This window comes from Mustela putorius, unplaced genomic scaffold (genome assembly GCF_011764305.1).
Source record: "Mustela putorius furo isolate JIRA1106 unplaced genomic scaffold, ASM1176430v1.1 tig00003987_pilon_pilon_pilon, whole genome shotgun sequence".
Classification (NCBI taxonomy): Eukaryota; Metazoa; Chordata; class Mammalia; order Carnivora; family Mustelidae; genus Mustela; species Mustela putorius.
Window position 1 is genome coordinate 4,370,165 of NW_025422126.1, and position 22,189 is coordinate 4,392,353.

The 22,189-nt window shown below is 39.8% G+C and overlaps 1 protein-coding gene across 7 annotated transcripts in view; it reads right to left on the bottom strand.

The window, feature by feature from the left end:
• FAM168A (family with sequence similarity 168 member A) overlaps window positions 1-22,189 on the bottom strand; it is a 240,668-nt gene that overhangs the window by 64,185 nt on the left and 154,294 nt on the right. For all 7 annotated transcript variants that reach the window (XM_004768087.3, XM_004768086.3, XM_004768085.3 and 4 more), the window contains one exon: window positions 3,360-3,447. In XM_004768087.3, coding sequence (XP_004768144.1) covers window positions 3,360-3,429 — 70 coding nt within the window. In that variant the 5' untranslated portion in view covers window positions 3,430-3,447. The remainder of the gene's footprint in view (window positions 1-3,359; window positions 3,448-22,189) is intronic.

The window sequence follows — 22,189 nt, forward strand, 5'->3', positions numbered from 1 at the left end:
GGAGCTCACAGAGATCAAGAGTTGCATGCTCTTCTGACTGAGCCAGCCACGCGCTCCCCCTAACTTTTCCCCTTTTCTACTCTTTACTCCAGCTAACCTCAAGTATTGACAGTATCCTGACCATACCTTCCTACTTCCCCATGTGTTTATTCATACTGTTGCCTTCACCTTGGAATACTGTATTCTTTTTTTTTTTTTAAAGATTTTATTTATTTATTTGACAGGACAGTAAGAGCGGGAACACAAACAGGGTGAGTGGGAGAGGGAGAAGCAGGCCTCCCACTGAGCAGGTAGCCCAATGCAGGGCTTGATCCCAGGACCCTGGGATCATGATGCTTAAGGCAGATGCTTAAGGACTGAGCCACCCAGGCACCCCAAGGAATACTGTATTCTTGAAGGTGCATGATATGCTAAGAACCATGCTAGACAATCTAAATACGTTTTCTCATTTACTTCGATTACCATATTTTACCCATATTTATTTATTTGTAAATAATACTTTAAAGCATTTACTTTGTGCCAGATATTACATGCTCAGTGCCTACACTATCTCATTTAATCCTGATAGCACCCCCAAATCAAAACAGTATGACTCTGACACAAAAGGATGGACATAGATCGATGGAACAGAAGAGTCCAGAAATACATCCACATTTATATATTTATATGGTTAATTAAACTATGACAAAGGAGGCAAGAATATATAATGGGGAAAAGATAGTCTCTTTAATAAATGGTACTGGGTAAACTGGACAGCTTTTTACAAAAGAATAAACCTGAACCACCTTCTTCCACCATACACAAAAATAAACTCAAATGAATTAAAGTCCTAAGTGTGAGACTGAAATCATAAAACTCTGAAAACACAGAGAGTAATCTCTTTGACAATAGCCATTGCAGGGTCTCTCCTAAGATACGCCTCCTAAGGCAAAGGAAACAAAAGCAAAAATAAACCATTGGGACTACATCAAAATAAAAAGTTTTTGCACAGTGAAGGAAACCATCAACAAAAGGAAAGGCAATCTACCAAATGGGAGAAGATATCTGCAAATGATACATCCAATAATATATATATGCAATATATATATATATATATATATATATATATACATATATATATATATATATGATATATATACATATATATCTCCAAAATATATAAAGAACTTAGACAACACCAAAAATCCAAATAATTCGATTAAAAATGGGCAGGGGATCTGTCTAAAATATATACAGAACTTAAACAACACCCAAAAAATCAAATAATCCACACATGATCTTAGCCAAAAGGCCGAGAAGCGATAAAATCAAATAATCCAATTAAAAATAGGCAGAAGATCTGAATAGACATTTTTTCCAAAGACATAAAAACAGCAAACACACACATGGAAAGATGCTCAACATCAGGGAAATACAAATCAAAACCATAATGAATTATCACTTCCTGCTAAAGTAAGAAAAACAAGAAACAACAAGTGTGGGTAAGGATGTAGAGAAAAAGGATCCCTTGTGCACTGTTAATGAGAATGTAAATTGGTAGACACTGTGGAAAACAGTATGGAGATTACTCAAAAAATTAAAAATAAAAATACCATATGATCCAGTAATTCCACTACTGTGTGTTTACCCAAAGAAAATGAAAACACCAATTTGACAAGATATATGCACCCCTATGTTTGCTGCAGCATTTTTTGCAATAGCCAAATTATAGAAGAAACCCAAATGTCCACTGGCAGATGAATGGATAAAAAAGAGGGGTGTGTGTGAGTGTATAAATGGAATATTTCTTGTCATTAAAAGGAGTAAGACTGGGGTGCCTGGGTGGCTCAGTCATTAAGCAGCTGCCTTCGGCTCAGGTCATGATTGGGATCGAGCCCTGCATCGGGCTCCCTGCTCGGCGGGAAGCCTGCTTCTCCCTTTCCCACTCCCCCTCCTCTTTGTGTTCCCTCTCTTGCTGTGTGTCTCTCTGTCACATAAGTAAATAAACACTTAAAAAACAAAAGTGGGGTGCTTGGGTGGCTCAGTGGGTTAAGCCTCTGCCTTTGGCTCAGGTCATGATCTCAGGGTCCTGGGATCAAGCCCCACATCGGGCTCTCTGCTCAGCAGGGAGCCTGCCTCCCCATCTCTCTGCCTACTTGTGATATCTCTGTGTCAAATAAATAAAAATATAAAATCTTAAAAAAAAAAAAAAGAATAAGATCTTATCATTTGCTACAACACGGATGGACACAGAGAATATTACAGTAAGTGAAATAAGTCAGGCAGAGAAGGATAAATAGCGCATGCTTTCACTTTATATGGAATCTAAAAAAAATAAAAGAAATGAATAAACAAAAAGCAGAAACAGACCTGTACATACAGAGACCAACTGATGATTGCCAGAGGGGAGTCTGGTGGGGGATGCAAAATAGGACAGGAGGAGTGGGAGACACAGGCTTCCAGATATAAAATGAATAAAAGGGACAGCAGAGGGATAGTCAGTGATATTATAATAGTGTTATATGGTAACAGATGGTAGGTACACTGTATGTCGCACAACATACAGACTTGTTGAATCAGTATGTTTTACACCTGAAACTAAAGTAATATTATATGTCAACTAGACTTCAATTAAAAAAAAAACTTAGAATGAGAAAGAATGAAAGAAAGAGAGGGAGGGAGGGAGGAAGGAAGAATGGAAGGATAGAGCGATGGAAGGAGGAAGGAAGGGAGGAAGGGAGGGAAGATAATACTACTGGCTTCATTTTATAATGGGAGCACCAAGGCTCTGGAAGGTTAAAAAATTTTTCCCAGGACCAAGTAAGGGAGAGAATCCTTCCTGAAAGGATGCTGTCTAAGTTCAGAGCTGAGTTCTTAAAGAATAAGGTGAAGCTGAAGGGGAAAACGGCACTTCAGACAGAGGGACAACACACACAAAGAAAAGTAGGAAAGAGCTTGGTATACAGTTTAGGAAAAGGATCAGTCTTCAGAATCAGCAGACCTGGGTTCAAATATCTATTTTTGGTTTTGTTTCATGGTCTCTTACTATGACTATGGCTTTCTCAACTGTGAAGTGGTGATAAGAAGCTGTACCATGAAGGACTGCTTTAAGATTAAAATTAAACATACGTGAAAGTAATCACAGGGCCAGGCCTATTGTAGGTACTCAATACATAAATGTTACCTCCCTTCCTTTCCCCTAGTTGACAGTTCAATGATGTCTGGACCCCAGACATATCTCTTCTATCTTCTATAAGTTGCCAAGCTTTATTAGAGCTTTTACAGGCTCTGGTAAAATACACCAAAAGTCATTCAGCAAGTTACCTGTAATGTCCTTAACCACCATTTTTCCAAACGAGAATAATTCTCACACCACTCACCTGTGTAGGCCATGTTCTTAGGGTTGCCGTAAGGAGCCCCAGGCTGCACGGGGCTATACACTGGGTTCATTGCGGAAGACTGAGAAACCTTCAGAGAAACAAAGAAAATAGCAATGATTACTGACTGCTTATTTTCCCGGACATCAGCTTCCCCTCTATAATCTTCAGTTTATACTCACAGAGAACACATGGTACAGCAGAAAGAAGACTAAACAAAAAGCCGTTTATTTGTACTTGGCCCTATGCTATACACTTTGCTCACTATACAGATGAACATACGGAGAGGAGCTACAACTCGCCTAATGCCAACACAGGCCTTTTGCCTTTCAGTTCAGAATCAGACCCACTATCCCACAGATGACTTTGCTACTAGTATACTGTGTGGCATTGGCCAAGTCACTTCGCCTCACCGAAGTCCAATGTCCTGTTGTAAAACCAATTAGACTCTCTGAGGTACTTCCTAATTCTAAGGATGCTAGTCCAGGAGCTAGGAAAAGATGAACTTCTACTGCTCACCAGGGGAACCCAAGAGCCAAACAATGAGCACACACACTATTAGGAAGAGAAGCAAGTGTCTTACCAATCCTTTGCACCTGCAGCGGACAAGATACCAGTTACCAGCAGATTTGGAAAAAACAGAAGTTTATCGCCAATGATCTTTTTAATGCAAACAAGGAAACACAGCCAAGATCTCTTTCAAAATTTATCCAATGGCGGGGCGCCTGGGTGGCTCAGTGGATTAAGCCGCTGCCTTCGGCTCAGGTCATGATCTCAGTGTCCTGGGATCGAGCCCCGCATCGGGCTCTTTGCTCAGCGGGAGCCTGCTTCCTCCTCTCTCTCTGCCTGACTCTCCGCCTACTTGTGATCTTTCTCTCTGTCAAATAAATTAATAAAATCTTTAAAAAAAAAAAAAATTTATCCAATGGAAAGAAATAAACTTGGATATTTGTGTGCAATAAGTATCACCTGCACAAGTGCTCTGTTAATTACCTTAATGAAGCACATTCTCCATTCTGATTAATGGAAAAATCTGTCATTAAACTCTATTAGCCAGCCAATTTGTCCCATCTTGTTTAGGGAACCATTTCTGATATATAGGACAACACATTTAAAAAACTTGTCTCTACAAATACATTATTTACACTTCATAAAAATCAAACAATTCCCTCCTAACTAGGCTCACATGATGGATGGGCAATTTTTTAGGTCATTAACTTCTCTTGTAGCACCTCAGGATAGGAAACAAGTCAAATGTCAAGATAGGCAGTGAACAGCTGGCTTGATGACAATTGCTCTGCAATTAATTAAGTCTCACCAGGGTTCTGGAAGGAAAGGTAGAGTAAAAATAGATTCCCAAGGAGATGAAGGTAGGGCAGTCAAACAGGCAAAAAGGGAAATGTCGCCAATTTCAAAGGCTAGAACTTCCTGAAATGTACCCAATGGGCAGCCCCCACAAATCACCCCAAGGCAATCAACTAAACTACCACCAGTTGACAAACTGAAACCAGAAAAAGTGGAGGATGAAAGTTACAGGAGATAATATATTTCAGCACATCTTAAGGAGAAAATACCCTGGCAGCCACAGTCATCCAAGAATACAGCCAAGTAACACACTCTCTCTAAATATAAGCACTCTCCGAAAGGTACTGGGAGAATTAAGAGATGTCAGAATGTCAAAAATACATTGCACACTGTTGGGTGGCATGCAGGAGTAAATGATGACCGTGGTAATGTGACAACAACAACACAGAAGACTACTTGTATGCTTTTGGTGGCTGGGATCTTTCTTCTGCCCAGCTAGTTCTCTGCTAAATAAGCTGGGGTAAGCAAGGCTATTGAAGTGCTAAGCAGTACAACTAGCTCTATAAACATCTGGTCACTCTCCTACTGAAAGTACCTTGTGCTGCTGATTGGACAAGGTATGAAATTGCTTTTTATAACCAAAGAAATGCATCAGCTTTGGAATGGGTCTCCTGCTGCTCCAAAATGAGGGCCAAAGCCTCAAAAGGAGATCATGCCTGGGCAGCACTCCACAACAGCATCGATTCCAAGCCCAACTCATGATTGACAGAAGTGAGATCTGCCAGGGGTTCAAAACTTAGATTAACAATGTGACAGCCCCGTCTGGGAAGCTGCTCACAGGAAGAAAGGGTTCCTGGCTTCAAGGGAAGGTCAACCTTTCAGAAGAGAATCCACACACTGTTAACAGTTTCAGGGACAGACTAAAAATGAGTAAGAAGATCACAAACTCTACGATCAGGCAGATTTAGGTTCAAATCCTGGATCAAATGTGGGACCACAGGCAAGTCCACTGACCTTTCTGAGCTTCAGTTTCCTCTAGCTTCAAAATGGAAAAGAATATTACAGTAGAGTTGTTGTAAGATTTTTTTTCTTTTTTAAAAACAGATTTATTGATGTATAATTTACATATAGTGAAACTTATCCCTTTCGGATATACAATTCTGTGAGCTCTGAAAAATGTATAGTCATATAAGAACTCCCCTATGAGTAAGATATAAAGCATTTTCACCACCGCCAAAAATTCTCTCATCTTTGTAGTCAATACCCTCCCACTGATTCCCAGCCTGTTTTCTGTTGTTCTATAAATACACACATATATCAACTTTCACGTTACAGATGAAAAAAGTGAGGCTGAGAAAAGGCAAATGAAGAGTCCAAGGTCACAAAGCAAGTAAAGGCAGGGTCAAGACTAGTATCCCAAATGTATCAAAGACCTAAATGAAAGAGCTGAAAATATAAAACTCATACAGGAAAGAAGAGAATACAGGCATAAACCTTTGTAACTGTAAGGGCCTATTCAGCCAGAGCAGCCCCACCCTGGTTGAACTGCCATTTTGTTGTAAAAACTTAAATTTACCCCCCCCAAGGGGAACTTATTTAAAAGCAAGTCTGGGGACACCTGGGTGGCTCAGTTGGTTGGACGACTGCCTTCGGCTCAGGTCATGATCCCGGAATCCTGGGATCAAGTCCCACATCGGGCTCTCAGCTCCATGGGGAGTCTGCTTCTCCCTCTGACCTTCTCCTCGCTCATGCTCTCTCTCACTGTCTCTCTCTCAAATAAATAAATAAAATCTTTAAAAATAAATTAATTAATTAAAAAAAAAATAAAAGCAAGTCTGGGAACCCAGTCCCAGGTAACAAAGTCCAAGTACAAGGGTGGGTCAGGCCAGGTAGAGGTATTCAATCAGTGGGGGCGCATATTGTCTCCTAGCTACCAAGGAGTATGGGCCCCCGCCCTTTGGGAGCCTTTTGGTGCCAATCCTAACCAAGGTGTGATAGGTGAAATCAAATGTCTACTAGGGTAAACTGTAATTCAGTTGGTCACCTAGCATCACTGTGGAGTTTCCTGTGTGTGTTACAATCTCACTGACCAGGCCAATGTGTGTGGCCAGGCCCAACCACATGGCCTTTGCTCTATAAAAGTTAGTCTGGAAAGCAGGGAGGGGTCATCCTCTCTATAGGGACGGCCCCCACTGGTCTGTTTGACAGTCGGTCTGATTCCTGATGCTTGGCGTGAAATAAAGCTTTGCTTGACCTTCGATTTGTATCAGTCTCACTCCTTTAATCACGGACCCATTATTGGGGTACCCAATTTTTGGGGGACCCAAGAGTAACCTTGGATTTGGCAATGGCTTCTTAAACATGATACCAATAGCACAAACAACCAAAGGAAAAAAAAATAGATACACTGGATTCATCAAAACTAAAAACTCTGCTTTTAAGGACAACATTAAGAAAGTGAAAGACAGGCCACAGAATGAGAAAAATTTGCAAATCATTAACAGCTGGCCCTGTAACAATGCAGGGGTTCTGTCCCAACTCCTCTGCAGTCCAAAATTTCATATAACTTTTGACTCCCCAAAAACCTAACTACCAATAACCTTCTGTTGACTGTACCTCACTGTAACATTCAATTAACACATATTTTATATATTTATTACATATTGTATTCTTATGACAAAGCAAGCTAGAAAAAGAAAATGTTATTAATAAAATCAGGCAAAGAAAATACATTTACAGCACTGTACTGTAAAAAATTTGTGTGTAAGTGGACACACACAGTTCAAACCTGCGCTGTTCAAGGGTCAAATGTATAGGATAGGGGATTCGTATTTAAAATACATAAGGAGGGCGCCTGGGTGGCTCAGTGGGTTAAGCCGCTGCCTTCGGCTCAGGTCATGATCTCAGGGTCCTGGGATCGAGTCCCGCATCGGGCTCTCTGCTCAGCAGGGAGCCTGCTTCCCTCTCTCTCTCTCTGCCTGCCTCTCCATCTACTTGTGATTTCTCTCTGTCAAATAAATAAATAAAATCTTTTAAAAAATAAATAAATAAATAAATTAAATTAAATACATAAGGAATTCTTTTTTTTTTTTTTTAAAGATTTTATTTGACAGAGAGAGATCACAAGTAGGCAGAGAGGCAGGCAGAGAGAGAGAGAGGAGGAAGCAGGCTCCCTGCAGAGCAGAGAGCCCAATGTGGGGCTTGATCCCAGGACCCTGGGCCAGGTGCCCCAAAATAAAGAATTCTTAACTCAATAATAAAAAGGCCACTAATCCAATTTAAAAATGGGCAAAGGATCTGAACACACATTTCTTCAAAAAAGTTATATAGGGGATATAGGGGAGCCTGAATGGCTCAGGGGGTTAAGCCTCTGCCTTCGGCTCCGGTCTTGATCCTGGAGTCCTGGGATGGAGCCCCACATGGGGCTCTCTGCTCAGCACAGAGCCTTGCTTCCCCCTCTCTCTGCCTGCCTCTTGCCTACTTGTGTTCTCTCTCTGTCAAATAAATAAATAAGATCTTTAAAAAAAAAAAAAAGTTATATAAGTGGCCAATAAGCATATGAAAAGATGCAAATCAAAACCAAATCAGAGGGGCGCCTGGGTGGCTCAGTGGTTTGGGCTGCTGCCTTCGGCTCGGGTCATGATCTCAGGGTCCTGGGATCGAGCCCCGCATCGGGCTCTCTGCTCGGCAGGAAGCCTGCTTCCCTCTCTCTCTCTCTCTCTCTCTGCCTGCCTCTCTGCCTACTTGTGATCTCTGTCTGTCAAATAAATAAATAAAATCTTAAAAAAAAAAAAAACCAAATCAGATACTTCACATACACTAGATGGCTACAATCAAAAAGATAACAAGTAGTGCTGGCAAGAATGTGGAGAATGAACCCTCATATAATGCTGGTGGAAATGTAAAATGATACACCCCTTTAGAAAAAATCTGACAGTTCCTCAAATTGTTAAACATAGAGTTACCATAACATCCAACAATTCCACTCCTAGGCATATACTAGAGAGAAATGAAAATGTTATGTCCACATGAATGTTCATAGCAGCATTATTCATAATAGTCAAAAGAGGGAAACAAATGTTCAACTGGTGACTGGATAAACAGAGTACGGTACACTGATACAACAAAATATTTGGCAATAAAAAGAAAGGTGTGATATATGATATACAATATGAATGAACCTTGAAAACATATTAAGTGAAAAAAGTCAGTCACAAAAGACTGCATATTATGTAATTCCACTTATATGAAATTTTCAGAACAGGCAAACCAATAGAGATAAAAGATCAATTAGCAGTTGCCTAGATTAGTTCATGATACATAAAACCTAGTAACTTCCAAATCCACATCTTTCTCACAATAATTATTATAACACTCGACCACATATCCATACCCACACACTCTAGTTCCTGAACATTTCTCCAAATCCACTATACTCAAAACTAAACTCGCCATATTTTCCCAGACCCATTCTTCCATCCTGTATTGCCTGTCTCAAAGTTACTGACAATCCATCCACCTAGCACCTAAGAGAAAAACATATGTGTGTGTGTGTGTGTGTGCGCGCGCGCGCTTAGGCTTTCATATTTTAGGATTATATATATATTTAATTATATACAATTAAATATATTTATATATTTAGTATTTATATATAACATTTATATATAATATTAATATATTGATATATTGATATATATTTTTCCTATATAATTATTATAATATATATTTATATATAAATATATATATTTTAGTATATATATAAAATCCTAAATTCCTCCCACTCTTTCACACCTGATCAATCAGCTGTGATTGACTGAGCTGTGATCAATCAGCAACTCCCTTTCTCATTGCTATTGTCTCTGTTTTAAGTTTTAAAATCTCTTGTCTAAACTACTACAACAGTCCCAAGAGGTTCTTTTTCCAAAATTTCATCCAGTCTACCATCCTGATATTCTTTATTAAAGCACAGGTTGTATGAGTTACCCTCTTCAAAAGCTTTGGGAATAAAATCCAAACTCCTTCACATGGTATACAATATTCTCTATGCTCTCTCTGGGATGGGGCTCGGGAATCTATGTTCCCAAGGAGATTCTGAAGCCCAAACAGTCTGAAGACATTGCCTACGACTCTCCTTCCCCAATACGATCTGTCCCACATAAGCCTGATAGAGGAACAGCAGTGAACAAGAACAATATTCCTACCTGCATTTGAGTTGTGGGTGAAGGAGACAAAATTTTCTAAAAAGCAAAATATACAGTATATCAGATACTGGTAAATGCAATAGAGAAATCCACTGAGGGCGGTGGACAGAATGCGCTAAGGGGAGAGAGTGCAATTTTTAAAATAGCTAGGGAAAATGTCATTCAGTGACATCTAAGCAATGAATAAGTTGAAGGAGCAAACCATACAACTGAGAGGAAACTGTCCAAGTAGAGGAAACAGCAAATGCAAATGCCCTGAAGTGGAGCCATGTATGAGAAACAGCATGGAGGCCAAGGCCAGTTTAGCTGGAAAGCAGTGAAACAGAGAAAAGAGTAGACAGTGAGACCAGAAAGGTAATGAGGGTCTAGTCATGCCAAGCTTTGCAGGCCAGAATAAGGACTTTGTTTTTTACCGGAAATGAGATAAGAAGCCACTAGAGTATTTTGAGCAAAAAAGGGACATGATTTGACTTCATTTTAAGATTACTTTGACTGTTGAGCTGAGATGGCAGGAAGGCAAGAGTTTGAGAAGAAGGGAGATCAGTTAGGATGCTGTTTGAAATAATCCAGATGAAAGATAATGGTGGCTTCAAATAGGGTGGCAGCAGTGGTGTAGTGGGGTGGGAAGGAGTCCTATTTTGGATATATTCTGAAGATTTAGGCTGACAAAAATTACTAATGGATTGAATATGAGTATAAAAAGAAGGACATTAAAAATGACTCCAAAGCTAACTTGAGAAACTAGAATAATAAAAATGCTACTAGGGGCGCCTGGGTGGCTCAGTGGGTTAAAGCCTCTGCCTTCAGCTCAGGTCATGATCCCCGGGTCCTGGGATCGAGCCCCGCATCAGGCTCTCTGCTCAGCGGGGAGCCTGCTTCCTCCTCTCTCTCTCTGCCACCTTCTCTGCCTCCTTGTAATCTCTGTCTGTCAAATAAATAAATAAAATCTTTAAAAAAATAAAAATAAAAATGCTACTTACTGGGATAAGAACTATGAAAGGAGCATGTTTGGAGTAAAAAACAGAAATTTGAATTTGGACTTAAATTTGAGATACCTAAGAATTCTCTTTACAATGGTTGATACACACTGAGCATTCTGTAGGGGTTAACCATTACCACTATTATAAATATTACCTCTATTACAGCTACTATTTATTGAACATCCACCATGGGACAGGTACTATGGTAGGGACCTACCTTATCAAATCCCTATAAGTCTTAAAAGGTCACAGTGATCTTGCAAAACAGGTATTATTTTCACTGTATTTATAGTTAAATAAACAAGTCCAGAGAAATAAAGTGAACTACCCAAAGTCTCATTACTAAGAATTGAAAAAGTCAGTTTCATAGCCAGGTCTGTCTAATCCCAATGTCCAAGCTATTTCCACTGAGATAGTTGAATTTCCCAGTTTCCCAAACCCAGCACTAGATTTTCCTCTGGAATGGCAGGCTCTGAACCCTTTCCTTTAACTCAGAGTCCCTTGTGCTATGCTTGAACCCTGATAGATCCCACCATGGAGGCAGTTAATATCTATCAGCTGAGTCCCTGCTGGGCACACATGGTCAGTTACAAGAGAATAAAAGTACTATCTGCCTGACTTCTACAATCTCAGCTGCCATATACTACCCATCCAATGTAATTTCACTTCTTAAATAAGGAAAGTGCCCTCTGTGCACATCCTGCCTAGCTATCTCTCCTGAGCCAAGTATGGAGTTGCTTCCTGGGGCTGAACCACAGCAAACCTACAATTATTGTGCCAGCAACCACCCAAAGTCTTTGTAAAACTCTACAATGCCTTATATGACCTGACCTCACATGCCCACATCTCTGACTGCAACTCCTACCACTATCCCTTAGCTTTCTCCACTTGAATCGCAACGACCTCCTTGTTTCCTGAACATACCATGCAAGCTTACATCTCAGGATCTTTGCATTTGCTCTTCTCTACACCCAGAATACCCTTCCCTCAGATATCCAAATGGCATATTCCCTCACTTCATTCAAGTCTCTGCTCAAATCTCACCTTATTTGAAATGAATTCCTTATTAACTTAACCACCCTACCTAAAACAGTTCTGTTATTCCATGTCCCCTCATCCTACTTTACCTTTCTTACTGATACCTAACACTACCTGATATATTTTCTGGTTTATTTATTCTCTCCCCCATCTGTTCCACGAGAACAAGGATTCCCTTTGTCTTGTATCCACAGTACCCAGAACATTACTTCACACATAATGGACACTGAATACATAGTAGTTGAATGCATGATGAACCATCCTTCATGCTTCTCCAAAAAAACAACTTCGAAAAAAGCTTCAAAGTGTTTGGCACTTCTTGGCATATCCCAGTGAACTACCTGGCTTCACATTTCTCCAGTATTTAAATCTGATGTCCACAGAAGCCTCCATTGATAGCTCACCTCTCTAACTGCAGAACCAGAAGTGGTAAGCCAGGCAGTGGAACAACATGTGAAAGAGAAAACAGACAGAGGTCCTAAAAACTCTCATCCTGGTGGAACTAGCTTTCATTCCCAGACTGTTCTGTAAGTGGCCTGCTGCTGCCCACCAAAAACACATGAACTATTTCTTTCAAACCAAAAGCAAAACCCATGAGCATAAAATGACCAGGGAAAAAAAGCCCATGTATTCAGGATGAGTTCTTTGAAATAGTATATGCACAACAGGTTGCACTGTTAGGAATTGTGCTGTGGCTTGCGAACTACTTTAAATTTTTCAAAGAATCTTACAAAGTGTTTATACCTTACAAAATTTTTAACCACTATTTCACTTGTTCCTTTGAGGTAAGCAACTCAAGGATTATTAATTTCATTTGACAGATAGAGAAATGAAAGCTCATCGCTTCTCAGCCTTTTGGCTAAGATCAAGAAATGAAAGCTCAAAGGTTTAATTCACATTGGATGGATACTACAAAAAAGAGAAAGATGGTGTCTGCCCAAAGGAGATTAGAGTCTATCTGGGGAATTCCTAAAGCTCTGGAATGCTTAAACTGCTTAGCAAACCCTCTCCCCAAAAAGCAACAATAAAACTGTACAAAATGGTCAAAACCAACCAATTTGCGCCTCTGAAAATTAACCAAAGGCATACATCAAATTGAGAAATGTCTGAGAAAAATTACTGAACCAGGGCGCCTAGGTGGTTCAGCTGGTTAAACATGTGACTCATGATCTCAGCTCAGGTCTTGATCTCACGGTGATTAGTTCAAGGCCCACAATGGGCTCCACACTGGGCATGGAGCTTACTTTAAAAAAATAAAGAAAAGAAAAGAAAAATAAAAATTACCGAACCATACTAAGAACAGGGAGAATCTGTAGCATTTTATCCTAGGGCTGCCCCTATGTCCCAACCCCTAGCTCCCTGGGAGTAATTCCATCAGAGCAGGTCCAGTCAGGCCAAGAGGACGACTGGCGCCAGAATGGGCTGATTTAATCTGAAGCTGAGCATAGAAATCAGCTCTGGAGATCGCCCAGCATCACTGTCAAAAACAATAGAGGGACAATCTGGGGAACAATAGTAAACAATCCAGGAAAGCTACCACTGTAGCTAGACTAAGGTCAGAATACTAGTCAGAGCAGGTTAACAGAGCAGACGAATGACAAATTTACAAGGGAATACAAGGTTAACAAAAAGCCATAGTGAGTCTTGATAAGACTGACTACGCGATCCCTAGACTGACTACGCGATCCCTCGTGGTAAGACTTCACTATTGCTAAGGAGAAACTGGAGGGGGTCCTAGCTATCTACTGACTCTATGTGAATGTAAGGCCTTGAACACACTGAAAGTAAAAGTTGGAGCAGAACTGTAAATTGACTGAAGCCTGAATGCATTCTCCAAATGATAAACAGATGAATTAATTAGCAAAGGGTAGATTCCCTGGCCCAGGGTTTAAGCCAATCATTGACCACTAATCTATGCTGACCCAGGGGTGACTTTTAAGAAGCCAGCTTTAAATATTAAAACAATATTTTAAAAATATGACCAGAAAAAGCTACTTTCATGTTTAAATCATTAAGTATTCATGGTGTTTTTTTTTTTAAAGACATCAGTAGTCACACACTGCAAAAAGACAGACACTATAGAATAGTCTAAATAAACAAAATCACCCAGCAACAATATCCAACCTCCATGGCAGAAGAATCTGAATTAAGAGTTGCCACAATATATTATCTAAAACATGTAGTTTTGATTGGTGCTAGCAAGATGGCAGAGAAACAGGAGACCTAAATTTCATCTGGTCCCAGGAATTCAGCTAAATAGTTATCAAACCATTCTGAACACCTACGAACTCAATAGGAGATTGAAGAAAAGAATAGCAACAACTCTAGGAACAGAAAACCCGACCACTCTGTGGAAGGTAGGATGTGTGGAGAAGTGAATCCTAGGGGATATTTGGGAAGCTAGATCACAGTGGGGAGGGAGCCACCATCAGCCAGCTACAAGCAAGTGATAAAGCAGCAGAGCACAAAATCAGAACTTTTAGAAGTCCGCTCAGCTAAGGGATGTCACTCCAGTGGATAAGCAGCGGTAGGGGTGGGCGGTGGGAACCCTCTCTGGGACAGTATGGTCCTAAGACCCTTGGCGTCACAGAAAGACTGAGGGTCCCTGAGCGTGACAGAGCTCCCAGGTATCAGAGCAGGGAAGCCAGCTGCAAAGAGTGAGCCAAGGAGTGGGATCTCAGCTTGGGGTTCCCATAAACCATGATCTGGGCCACTGCTTTTCGAGCAGCAGACCCAGGGAGACTCCCCTTCCTCCCCCGGAGGAGCAGCATGGGAGCGCACCACAGGAATCTGCTGGGTTTGAAGACTCCAAACAGGGCTGTGTGCCAGAGATAGAAACACTCAGTCAGGGGCACCTGGGTGGCTCAGCGGATTAAGCCTCTGCCTTCAGCTCAGGTCATGATCTCAGGGTCCTGGGATCGAGCCCTGCATCGGGCTCTCTGCTCAGCAGGGAGCCTGCCCCGCCCCAACGCCCCGCCTGCCTCTCTGCCTACTTGTGATCTCTGTCAAATAAATAAATAAAATCTTTAAAAAAAAAAAAAAAGAAAAGAAAAGAAAAAAGAAACAGTCACAGGCTGGTTGAGCACAGAGTGTGGATGGAGACCAGGGAGACGGGAGTGATTGACGGCTTCTCTCTGAAGGTGAACTGAGTAGTGGGGCCCCCAGCTCTCAGCATCTCCAGGCTAGAGACTGGGAGGCCACCATTTTCATTCTAGTCCTCCAAAGCTGTAAAGAAAGCTTTCAGGCAAAGAAAGCTACCAAGAGCAAACCTGAGCAGATTACTTAGCCTGGCCCCTGACAAGAGTGGTTCAATTCTGCCTGGACAAAGACATTTGAGAATCACTGCAACAAGCCCTTGCCCCAGAAGATCAACAAAAACATCCAGCCAAGACAAAGTTTACTGATCAATGAGAACTACAAAACTCCAGCACTAGGGGAATACAGCACATAGAATTCATGGTTTTTTCCCTATGATTCTTTAGTCTTTCAAGTTAATTTTTACTTTTTTCTTCTACTTTGCTATTTTTTAAATTTTTCTTCATTCCTTTCCCAATCAACTTATCAATTCCTTTTTAAACATTTTTAATTTTCATTTTTACAGCCATTTTCTATCCCTTTATTGTATTTAACCTTATTTTTGGTATATAGATATGTTTTTCTTCCTTTAAAATTTTGGGATGCAGTTTCTTCTAAAACACCAAAATATATTCTAAATCTAGCATATGGCTTTGTTCTATTCACCAGTCTAATCAGGTTATCTCTCTTTTTAAAATTTTTCTTCTTCCTTTTTTCAACCAACTTCTTATTTTATCAATTCATTTAAAAAAATCTTTCTTAATGTTCATTTTTACAGTCATATTCCATCCCTTCATTGTATTCGCCCTTATTTGTGTATGTGTGTGTGTGTGTGTGTGTTTCTCTTTTTTAAAATTTTAGGAGGCAGTTTCTTCTAACAGACCAAAATACACCCAGAATCTAGTGAGTGGTTCTGTTCTATTCACCAGCCTGATCATATTCTTTTTTGTTTCTTTGTTCCTTTCTTTTCCCCCTGGTATCAGGTCTCTTCTGAATTCTTTAGTGTACATTTTTCTGGGGTTGTTATTAACTTTTTAGCATTTTGTTCTCTCATTCATCTGTTCTCTGGACAAAATGACAAAACAGAAAAACTCACCTCAAAAAAAAAGAACAAGAAGCATTACCAACTGCCAGGGACCTAATTAATGTGGACATTACTAAGTTGTCAGAACTAGAATTCAGATTGATGATTATAAAGATACTAGCTGGGCTTGGAAAAAAACATAAAAGATATTTTCTGGAAAATCCCTTTCTGGAGAAATAAAATTTAAGTTGAAATTAAAAAGGCTATTAATAAGGTGCAATAAAAAATGGAGACTCTAACTGCTAGGATAAATGAGGCACAAGAAAGAATTAGAGATACAGAAGACCAAATGATGGAGAATAAAGAAGCTGAAGAAGCTGATGGGGTGCCTGAGTGGCTCAGTGGGTTAAGCCTCTGCCTTCAGCTCAGGTTATGATCTCAGGGTCCTGGGATCAAAACCCACATCAGGCTCTCCACTCAGCAGGGAGACTGCTCCCCTGCTCCCCCTACCCCCCCCCCGCCTACCTCTCAACCTACTTGTGATCTCTCTCTCTATGTCAAATAAATAAATAAAATCTTAAGAAAAAAGAGAATAAAGAAGCTGAGAAAAAGAGAGATAAACTACTGGATCGTGAAAGGAGAATTTGAGAAATCAGTGATACCATAAGACAAAACAATATTAGAATATCTGGGATCCCAGAAGAAGAAGAAGGAAGAGAGAGTGGGGGAGAAGGTATACTGCAGCAAATTAAAGTAGAAAACTTCCCTAATTTGGAGAAGGGAATGGTCATCAGAATCCAGGAGGCACAGAGAACCCCCTCAAAAATCAATAAAAATAGGTTAACACCCCAACATCTAACAGTAAAACTTACAATTCCCAGAGACAAACAGAAAATCCTGAAAGCAGCTCAGGGGAAGAAGTCTGTAGCTTACAACGGTAGAAACATTAGACTGGCAGCAGACGCATCCACAGAGACCTGGCAGGCCAGAATGGAGTGGCATGACATATTCAGGGCACTAAACAAGAAAAGTATGCAGCCAAGAATACTATATCCAGCTAAACTGTCATTGAAAATATACAGAGAGATAAAAAGCTTCCAGGACAAAAAAAAAACTAAAAGGATTTGTGATCACCAAACCAGACCTATGAGAAATACTGAAAGGGGTCCTCTAAGCAAAGAGAGAGCCTAAAAGTAACACAGACCACACAGGAACAGAGACAGTATACAGTAACAGTCACCTTACAGTAAATACAATGGCACTAAATTCATATCTTTCAATAGTTACCCTGAATGTAAATGGGCTAAATGCCCCCAATCAAAAGACAAAAAGTATGAGATTGGATAAAAAAACAAGATCCATCAATATGCTGTCTGCAAGAGACTCATTTTAGACCCAAAGACACCTCAAGATTTTTTTTTTAAGATTATTTATTTATTTATTTATTTATTTGACAGAGAGAGAAATCATAAGTAGGCAGAAGTAGGGAGAAGCCAGGCCAATAGAGAGGGAGAAGCAGGCTCCCTGCTGAGCAGAGAGCCTGATGTGGGCCTCAATCCCAGGACCCTGGGATCATGACCTGAGCCGAAGGCAGAGGCTTAACCCACTGAACCCCCCAGGTACCCCAAGACACCTCAAGATTTAAACAGAGGGTGTGGAAAATAATTTACCATGCTAATGGACATCAAAAGAAAAGTGGAGTGGGGATCCTTATATCAGACAAATGAGATTTTAAGCCAAAGACTACAATAAGAGATTAGGAAGGACACTATATCATACTGAAAGGGTCTGTCCAACAAGAAGATCTAACAACTGTAAATATTTATGTCCCTAACATGGGAGCACCCAATTATATAAGTCAATTAATAATAAAATCAAACAAACACATTGAACTTTAACACTCCCCTCACTGAAATGGACAGATCATCTAAGCCAAAGATCAACAAGGAAATAAGGGATTTTTATGACACACTGGACCAGATGAACTTCACAGATATATTCAGAACACTCCATTCCAAAGCAACAGAATATGCATTCTTCTCTAGTACACATGAAACATTTTCCAGAATAGATCACATCCTGGGTCACAAATCAGGTCTCAACTGGTATCAAAAGACTGGGATCATTCCCTGCATATTTTCAGACCACAATGCTTTGAAACTCGTGCACAATCACAAGAGGAAAGTTGGAAACAACTGAAATACATGGAGGCTAAAGAGCATCCTACCAGGGGCAACTAGGTGGCTTAGTTGTTGGAAGAATTTCTATCAAACATTAAAGAAGAATTAATACCTATTCTTCTGAAACCATTCCAAGAAATAGAAATAGATGGAAAACTTCCAAACTCATTTTATAAGGCCAGCATTATCTCAATCCCAAATCCAGACAAAGACCCCATCAAAAAGGAGAATTACTGACCAATAACCCTGATGAACCTGAATGCAAAGATTCTCACCAAAAAACTAGCCAAGAGGATCCAACAGTACTTTAAAAGATTATTCACCACAACCAAGTAGGATTTATCTCTGGGTTGCAAGGTTGGTTCAACACCCACAAATTAATCAATGTGATAAAATACATTAATAAAAGAAAGAATAAGAACCATATGATACTCTCAATAGATGCTGAAAAAGCATTTGACAAAGTACAAAGCATCCTTTTTTTTTTTTTTAAGATTTTATTTATTTATTTGACAAAGAGAAAGTGCACAAGTAGCAGAGAGGCAGGCAGAGAGGGAGGGGGAAGCAGGCTCCCTGCTGAGCAGAGAGCCCGACGTGGGGCTCGATCCCAGAACCCTGGGATTGTTACCGGAGGCAAAGGCAGATGCTTAACTGAGCCACCCAGGCGCCCCCAAAGCATCCTCTCTTGATCAAAACTCTTCACAGTATAGGGATAGAGGGTACATACATCAATATCATCAAAGCCATCTATGAAAAACCCACAGCAAACATCATTCTCAATGGGGAAAACCTGAGAGCTTTTTTCCCGAAGGTCAGTAACATGGCAGGGATGTTCACTATCACCACTACTACTCAACACAGTACTAGGAGTCCTAGCCTCAGCAATCAGACAACAAAAAGACAGAAAAGACAACCAAATCAACAAAGAAAAAGTCCAACTCGCAGTCTTTGCAGATATGATACTTCATGTGGAAAACCCAAAAGACTCCACTCCAAAAATGCTAGAACTCATACAGGAATTCAGTATAGTGTAGGGATATAAAATCAATGCACAGAAATCAGTTGCATATCTATACACCAACAGCAAGACAGAATAAATTAAGGAATTAATCCCATTTACAACTGCACCCAAACCCATAAGATACCTAGGAATAAACCTAACCAAAGAGGTAAACAATCTGTACTCAGAAAACTATAAAGTACTTATGAAAGAAATTGAGGAAGACACAAAGAAATGGGAAAACATTCCATGCTCAAGGACTGGAAGAACAAGTATTGTAAAAAGGTCTATGCTGCCTAAAGCAATCTATACATTTAATGCAATCCCTATCAAAATACCATCAATTTTTTTCAAAGAAATGGAACATATAATCCTAAAATTTGTATGGAATCAGAAGACTCCGAATAGCCAGAGAAATACTGAAAAATAAAACCAAAGTTGGTGGCATCACAATTCTAGACTTCAAGCTCTATTACAAAGCTGTCATCATCAAGCCAGTATGATACTGGCACAAAAACAGACACATAGATCAATGGAACAGAATAGAGAGATCAGATGGACCCTCAACTCTATGGTCAACTAATCTTTGACAAAGAAGGAAAGAATGTCCAGTGGAATAAAGACAGTCTCTTCAACAAATGGTGTTGGGAAAACTGGATAGCCACATGCAGAAGAATGAAACTGGACCACTTCCTTACAACACACACAAAGATAGACTCAAAATGAATGAAAGACATCAATGTGAGACAGGAATCCATCAAAATCTTTGAGGAGAACACAGGCAGTAACCTCTTTGACCTCAGCCACAGCTACTTCTTCCTAGAAATACTCCCCAAAGCAAGGGAAGTAAGGGCAAAAATGAACTATTGGGACTTCATCAAGATCAAAAGCTTTTGCACAGCAAAGGAGACAGTCAACAAAACCAAAAGACAGCTGACAGAAAGGGAGAAGATATTTGCAAATTACTTATCAGATAATGGGCTAGTATCCAAAATCTATAAAGAACTTATCAAACTCAACACCCAAAGAACAAATAATCGAGAAATGGGCAGAAGACATCAACAGACATTTCAGCAAAGACGACATCCAAATGACCAACAGACACAAGAAAAAATGCTCAACATCACTTGGCATCAGGGAAAAAGTCAAAACCACAGTGAGATACCACCTCATGCCAGTCAGAATGGCTTAAATTGACAAGTCAGGAAATGACAGATGTTGGAGAGGATACAGAGAAAGGGGAATCCTCCTGGACTGCTGGTAGGAATGCAAGCTGGTGCCGCCACTCTGGAAAACAGAGTGGAGGTTCCTCAAAAAGTTGAAAATAGAGCTACCCTACAACCCAGCAATTGCACTACTGGGTGTTTACCTCAAAGATACAAATGTAGTGATCAAAAGGGGCACGTGCACCCCAATGTTTATAGCAGCAACGTCCACAACAGCCAAACTATGGAAAGAGCCTAGACGTCTGTGAACAGATGAATGGATAATGAAGATGTGGTGTACACACACACACACACACACACACGAATATTATGCAGTCAACAAAAATTTGAAATCTTGCCATTTGCAACAACGTGGGCAGAACTAGAGGTTATTATGCTAAGGGAAGTAAGTCAGAAGAAGACAATTATCATATGATCTAATTGACACATCGAATTTGAGAAACTAGAAAGAGGACCACAGAGGAAGGGAAGGAAAAATGAAACAAGATGAATCCGGAGAGGGAGACAAACCATAAGAAACTTGATCTCAGGAAACAAAATGAAGGTTGCTGGAGGGGAGGGCGGTAGAAGGGGTGGGGTGGCTGGACCATGGACATTGAGGAGGGTATGTGCTTTGGTGAGTGCTGTGAATCATGTAAGACTGATGAATTACAGACCTGTATGCCTGAAACAGATAATACATTATATGTTACTAAAAATAAATAAATTAAAAATAAATACAACATGTAGTTTTCAACAAACAAAAAAATCATGAATCAGCCAAAGAAACAGTGAAGAGTGCCCATTTACCAAGGGGAAAAAAAAAAGATGATTATGAATACTAACTCAAGGGGACCCAGATGTTGGGATCAGCAGAGAAATATTTTGAAATGGGTATTATAAATAGTGTGAAAAAGAACCAAAGGAAACCATATTTAAAGAATTAAATGGAAGAATGATGATAATTCAAATAGAGAATATCAATATACAGAAATTATTTTTTAAAAATGGAAATTGTATTCTGAAATGAAATATTCAAGGGGGACTCAACAACAAATCTGAGCTGGCAGAAGGAAAAAAAATCATCCAACTCAAAGACAGATCAATATAGATTATGCAATCTGAAAAACAAAAAGGAAATAGAGTAACCTGTAGGAAACTCAAACCAACAGACAAGTAATGGGAGTTCCAGAAAGAGGAAAGAAAAATATGAGCAGAAAAAATATTTGAGGATATAATGACCAAATGCTTCCCAAATTTGATTTTAAAAACAAACATTAAACTACATATCTAAATAATGAACCTCAAATTGGCTAAACAAAAAACATCCATACCTGTACACATCATAGTAAAAACTGAAGAAAAACAAACAGAAGTTTCTGAAAGTAGCAAGAGAAAACAATTTATCAGATAAAAGGGAACAACAGGATTAACAGCTCACTTCTCATCAGAAATAATGGGAAGCTAGAGGCAGAGGAATGATATATAAAATGTGCCGAAAGAAAAAAAGCAAACATCTTAACCAAGATTTATAATCCCTGTGGAATGACAGAAGACCCTGCACAGCCAAAGCAATCCCAAGAAAGAACAAAGCTGGAGGTATCACAATTCCAGATTTCAAGACATATACAAAGCTTTAGTAATCAAAACAGTATGGTATTAGCACGAAAAACAGACACACAGAGCAATGGAACAGAATAGAGACCCCAGAAATAAACCCACATTTATAAGGTCAATTAATCTATGACAAAGGAGGCCAGAATACACAATGGGAGAAAGTCATTTCAATAAATGCTGCTAGGTGGGGCGCTTGGGTGGCTCAGGG